This window comes from Myxine glutinosa, chromosome 6 (genome assembly GCF_964187855.1).
Source record: "Myxine glutinosa chromosome 6, kmMyxGlut1.1, whole genome shotgun sequence".
NCBI classification, from domain to species: Eukaryota; Metazoa; Chordata; class Myxini; order Myxiniformes; family Myxinidae; genus Myxine; species Myxine glutinosa.
Genome location: NC_136266.1, coordinates 103,509,038 through 103,515,493, shown reverse-complemented (window position 1 = coordinate 103,515,493; position 6,456 = coordinate 103,509,038). Strand labels below are relative to the sequence as shown.

General features: G+C 46.1%; 1 protein-coding gene across 1 annotated transcript; it reads right to left on the bottom strand.

The window, feature by feature from the left end:
* Positions 1–2,627: 2,627 nt before the first annotated feature.
* On the bottom strand, positions 2,628–5,868 carry LOC144892521 (uncharacterized). The gene is made up of 3 exons (XM_078779473.1): positions 4,580–5,868; positions 4,203–4,426; positions 2,628–3,305 (listed from the first exon to the last, which is right to left on the bottom strand). Exons 1-3 carry the CDS (start codon positions 5,849–5,851, stop codon positions 2,771–2,773), a joined length of 2,031 nt encoding a protein of 676 aa, XP_078635599.1. The 5' UTR covers positions 5,852–5,868; the 3' UTR covers positions 2,628–2,770.
* Positions 5,869–6,456: the final 588 nt, after the last annotated feature.

Sequence of the window (6,456 nt, the reverse complement as noted above, 5' to 3'; positions counted from 1 at the left end):
CTTTGTTAAAACTTTCTTTCTTGAGGGGGGGAAGTGTTACGGATTCGTCACTTCCGTTGTTGTGGTTTTCATCCACTGTAAACATTTTTGATTCCATGTACTATTATTGTTGTCGTTTAAGGGAGATAGAGGTCACTATTTTCAAAAGGTAAAAAAGTCAATGTTTTAAATGAAACCGGACGACGACGAAGAGGAAGAGAAGGCGGAGTGAGTGAGTCGGAGAAGAGGTCTAGCTGCTTCGAGGTCTGGAGAAAACGTTGACGAACGGAGGTCACTAGTGAACTTCGGGTTTCCCGGGAAAGGGATTCTTGCGACAGAGTTGTTATCGCTGTGACAGATCAACCTGCGTGTCAGGTTTTGCGGTTGATTCCGAGGAGAATCATCGTTGTGCCATTACGCCTCGAGAATGGGCCGTCGGCCATTTTGACTTGTGCGCGTTGCACATTGCGCAAGGTTTTTCGCTTCGCTTCAACCATTTTCACCGCATCCAGACATTTATCTGGTGTGTGTGTGTGTAACGTGGATTATGAAGGTAAATCTGCGGTTCGCCGATTTGGAGCCATGAACGTCCATACCCGAGGGTGTGATTTCCCAGTCGCCTGGAGGACGCCTTTGGATTTCCCAGTCGCCTTGAGGGCGCCTTTGCTCAGCTTTGGCCACGTGACTGTGACTGTCATCCGAATGGGCTTCTGGTCTCGATTCGACATCGTTCTGACGATTACTGGAGCGGATCGACTTTGGCTTGAAGCCGGAAGCAACTTTGGCTTGAAGCCGGGAATAGAGACATTGGGGAATGTTCTTCTTTTCGCTCACTTGGAGCACAGTGAGTTATATTGTACGAACCTGATGGTACCATCATAGGAAATATATATTGGTTGTACAATTGATTACTATTGTTGTTGTACTGTTATTCTTGTGTGATCTTAATACAATATTTGTTTGTTGGTAACAATTGGTGTGGCTACACCATTGATCTTTGACATACAGAATAACACATCTTTCTGCCGTGACTCCTCTCGGGGCTCGGAGGTACACCGTGACCGGAGTTTGGTGAGGAGCACGTAACATATGTCATAGCAGTAATCAACTATTTCGACCCGCCATCGTGCAATTTTGTCGTTTTTAATACGCTGAGGGTGGTCGTGGCCGAACATAAAAGCCACCGACTGTTGGTCAGTCAGGAGATCAAATTTCCTGCCCAGCAGCAGATGGCACCACCTTCTGACCGACTTGACCACCGCGGCCGCCTCCTTTTCCACTGCCGAATGTTTGCGTTCGGTCGAGGTCAATATCCGAGAGAAGAATGCTACAGGTTGCTTGTTTTGCGTTAAGTGTCGCAGCAATCGCACAATCCAAAGCGTCTGTCTCGACGAGTAACGGGAGGTTATCATCAATGGAGGTCACGCAGGCCCTCGCTATGTTCTCCTTCAGAAGTTGAAAAGCGTCTAGCGTGACCTGCGTCAGAGGGAAGACCTTACTGTCCACCAGAGGTCTTATTTTCTCTGAGTAGCCTTGGATCCATCTCGAGTGGTGTGCGAAAAGCCCGAGGCACCGCCTCAGGGATGCTCGATCACAGGGTGCCGCCATTTCGAGCAAAGGTCGGAGGTGCTCGGCGTCAGGTTTTATCTCCCCGCCAGTCACTGTGTGCCCAAGTATATCGATTGTTTTTGCACCGTAGTGGCATTTGTCACGGTTGAAGGTTAAATTATAACGTTGCGCAACCTCCAATAATCGTTTCAAGTTTGCGTCGTGCCCCTCCTGGGTATGTCCGCAGACTGTCACATTATCCACGTAAACGAAGACATCCTGCAAATTCTCTTTAACCAAGATATCGTCCATGGCGCGTTGGAAGCACGCCACCACATTTGTGATTCTGAACGGGATCCGCCGAAATGGATACAGCCGTCGACGCGATTGGAAGCCAGTATAGGGCCTATCCGATTCCTTGATTGGAATCTGCTGATACGTTGATTTAAGGTCCAAAGTGCTGAAGACCCTGAATTTGGCAACCTCCTGAACAAGGTCTTTGGCAACCTCCTGAACCACTTTGCACAAAAAAGGTGCAAAAACAGATCCCAGCAACCACAGACCAATCAGCCTTCTCCCAATTTATCAGCAAAGACATGGAATCCATCATTGCTTCAGATATGAAATCTTTCATCTTCTCCAATGGCTGGATCTCTGATCATCAATTTGGTTTCAGACCTGGTCACTCTACTCTGGACATGCTGCTTCTGCTTTCTCAACAATGGATGGAGGTCCTCAATGCCAAACAGGAAATTAGAGCTGTCTCCCTTGACATATCACGTGCCTTCAATATGGTCTGGCACCCCGCTCTGCTCACCATACCCTCCTCCTTTGGTGTCCATGGAAATCTCCATGCATGGCTGGCGGACTTCCTCTCTATAGTAAGGGCATTTTATGAGATATTTCACAAATCTGTTAACTAAATTGTTACCAAAAAATTTCTTCACCAATATGTTTGTAAAGGTGTGTAATAACATGTGTTAAAATGTTGAAGTTCAACTCCTGTGGGAAACCCAGAAAAAAAGCTGTTGAATTCGGGTACCGAAAAATTATTTTCGAGAATTTTTATTTTTTTTAATCGGCCCTTAAGTAACTTATGAGGGGTCAAATAAGGGTTTTTCATGATTCTGAGTTGATTGTTAACATTTATATTTTCACTTTTACATTTACACACAAAGTAGCTTTTATTTCACATACATATATAATACTCAAGAGTTATTTCTCATTCACAATGTCAGAAGTTTCAACAGTCATTGTCTATGTCTTCTTCAGACTCAACAACATCATGACTGCAGTTTCTGCATGTAATGCCATTACAGACTCCACAGGCCGAGATGCACGTGACCCCATTCTTCTTGCAGCTGCATCGCCGGTTGCTGCAATCTCCATGACAATTACAGCTCGTGAACTGCAATAGCTCCTCAGGAGCCGTGGGGTCCAGTGTTGGAACTGGCTCATACCCATGCACACCTATTGTCCATCCATAGTCACTGGGGTTCAGAGACATGCTCTGTAGAAGGATCCAGTCCCGGGTCTGCAGGTAGGCACGGAGTGAATGTTGTGCAGCTGCACCCTCTGTTGGAGGTAGAGTCTCTGGTTTGATCACTCCTGCCGCTGCCTTCCTTGAGAACATGTTGTACCGAATTTCACCCAATGTAGTATCTCGTCCATGGTAAATGTACTTGAAAATCGCAGTACCAGCCTGAATCACTGTTTCCTTGGTGGCTTCTGTGTCAAGGAAGATGTCGATGTACTCAGCCACGTCCCCTTCGCAAAACCTTTAAAAAAGCACCAGGACTATGTCAAGTAAAGTATAATGTAAAACAGAAATAAAATTATTATTATTTTTAACATTTATACTATGATGACAATGATTATAATTATTATTATTAGTAGTATTAGTATTATTTGCCGACGTAATAGTAGTATTATCATTACTAGGGCATGCCCGTACTATATATATAGGACGTGCCCGTAAGTGCGTGATGTTACCGTACAATGAATGTATCGTCCCGACGCCGCAGCTCGGATGGCGCTGCAGTTAATCGGGCCCCCAAATTCCTCATCGACGATAACTAAACAATATATTATATGAATCGCACCGTACATACCTCCTTCTAGATCTTGTTCTTGTCTTGATATACTCACTCAGGCTCACTCTATCACGACTGAGTCCTCCCAGCTCCTCCAAATGGCGCCCGCTCGCCGCTACGTAAGTCCGGAAGTGACGTCCTCATTTGACTGTCCGGAAGGTCGCATATCGCAGGAAAGCGAAAGAATCGCAAATTAGTTTTAATTAGTTTTAAAACATCGTTTAACGCCAACATAGCGCCAACATAGTTTGCCGACGGGAAATAAATGAATACGCTCTCAAATGTGCCATCCGAGGCAGAGTCTGTTCGCCACGTTCGGCACATGTGATAGCTCGCTGCTCTCTGATTGGTTGAATCGTTTTTTGGACATAGCTCGGTAACTACTTCTGCGATTAATTTCAAACCTTGAAAAGGCACATCCTCGGGTCCCCAGCAATATACCTGGCAAGTTTCAAGTATATCGGACCGGTAGTTGTCGAGAAACAGCGGTCACAGACAAACATACATACAAACATACAAACATACAAACATACAAACATACAAACATACACACAGAGATTGCTGGAATTATAGATAGATTACCTGGCAAATAGAGTTGTTTTCCCATGACCAGCGATTGCAGAAACCGTATCACACCCCGTGAAGGCGTGACAGAAGAGCAGGTAGCTCTTCTGTGTTTCGGAGAGAGATTCTTTGATCTTTCGGATGTCATAAGAGCCGTTTGATGTGGTTAAGAAGAGTGGATGGTGGCTGTCTGAGCTATGGTGCACCAGCATTACCAGCACGTCTGCATCTTCTGCCCGCACCTGAAAATATAACAACATGTACAAAGCATAATGAACCGTTCAAGAACAGATTTAACTTTTCAACAGTGTGAATTCTCTTATTTTTCAATTACCCCATCTCCCCCCGGGCTCCATCCAATAGTTATACTAACTGAAGACACAAATGGTACTGACCTCAACAGAGCCATCTGAAGCAGCAGCCAATGCCTCTCTCACAATTGAAGTGTCAGCATCATTGTCACACTGCTCCACAGTGATGTGATGTTTTCGGAAGGTTGAAGAGAGAAGGTGGATGAGCTCACTCTTGTTATGAGTGTTGTCCAGAAACTTTGCTCTTGGGGTCCAGTTGGACATATCCGGTCGAATCTGGAGATTACAGCAGGAATTCTTGGTACACCGGATGTGGTCGTGATCTTTTGGTGATCTGCTGTAGCCATCAAAGACCACAATGATCTTCTGGGAGCAGCGGCCCAGATACTGCACGTAGCTCAGGTAACTGTTGGCGATCTCCTGCCAGGTCTGACGTTGTTCCCACTTCACCATGTAGACAAGCCATCCGCCATCAATTACGAGGGTGCAGCAGGGTTGGTTAGTCAAGTCAAGTGGATCAGTTAACGCCTTCAGGCTTGTATTTGAAAAGTCTGCCTTGTTTGCCTTGTTCATCTTCTGATCTTTGTTGCTGAACAGGGACAATGGGAAGGGAGTCAGCTCATACTGTAAGCTTGTCTCAACTGTCATATCCCGCTGGGCGAAAATGATCAGTCGGTTGAACAACTTTAGTGAGTCAAGGTGAATCTTTTTCTCGTTGACCAAGGGAAATTTTCTTAGTGATGACAGGGCTTTTATCTTTGACTTGACATCCATGGTCGACGTCACTGACTGTCCATCCAGCTTGATCTGCATCTCCATCCCAACTTCAGCTGCTCTCTCAGCATTGACTGCGTCATCTCCAGTGCTTGTGAATCCTGTTGAGAAAGACACGAGCAACTCCTTGTCTCTATCGTTGTCGAATGGCTTGATCTCCTCAAACCATTTTAGGACAAGTTCAACTGCCTCTGCATCTCGCTTCATCTGTGTCTTGGCAAGGTCTCTGTGGACTGGAACATGTTTACTGACGTCCTCCTCCATCCGCCGGTTGACATCAGACAGGTGACTGAGGGTGAGCACCCAGCATTTGTGGCCAGAAAAACTGTTTCTCATTCTTCCTCTGCTCAGTCCACCTTGTGACTTGGCTGCCTTCATTAATGTCTGCTCAATGCAAATGTCACACCATGTGCCGGACCACTCATGACTTGAGTAACGGACAACGTGGTTCCCGTGGGCAGTGAGACGTTCTAAGGTGTCTTTGTAAGCAGGCAAAGTTTCTAGTTCCTTCATGAGTTGACAGTACAGCCGTGCGCCCTTGGCATACTGATGATGGCCTGCAGTGGCAAAGATGTGAAGCATCTTGGTAACAATGCAGGACAGATGCCCATTGAAGTCTGCAAGTCGCTCGGTTCTGATAAAGACCTTGATCACATCTACCATGTGGTGGTACTCCACCCAGAGTGCAGGTGTTCTTCCTCCTTTTGCGTGTCGTTTGAAGTTTTCTTCAAACCAAACACTGGCACTACTGGGTCTGAGTATCTGGCTCCCATCTTCCCATCAACCACCTTCTCCATGAAGGTCTTCATGTCACCACGCTCCTCCTCAGTGAAGGCAAGTTTCATGATGTGTTGATAGATGGCTGCATCGATGAGGAGGTGAACACGGATTGCCTTGTCAAAACATCCTCCATCCATGATGTGGTTGGCTGTCGTACTTCCAGGATAGATCAACTGGATCACATCTAGTAGTCCAGAATCTTCCATGATGTTACCCATTGATCCAAGATAAGACTTCAGCAGGTGAAAACCACCCAACCTTGGAATGACGGGTAGATTTGCCTGCTTTATTATATTCACAGCCTTCAGCCAAATCGGAAGATCAAAGGTCACTATAGCGACCCCAGCGCGCCGTATGCACTCTTTCAGAGTGGTGAAGATGGTGTTGAGGTCATTAGGGTCTCCTTC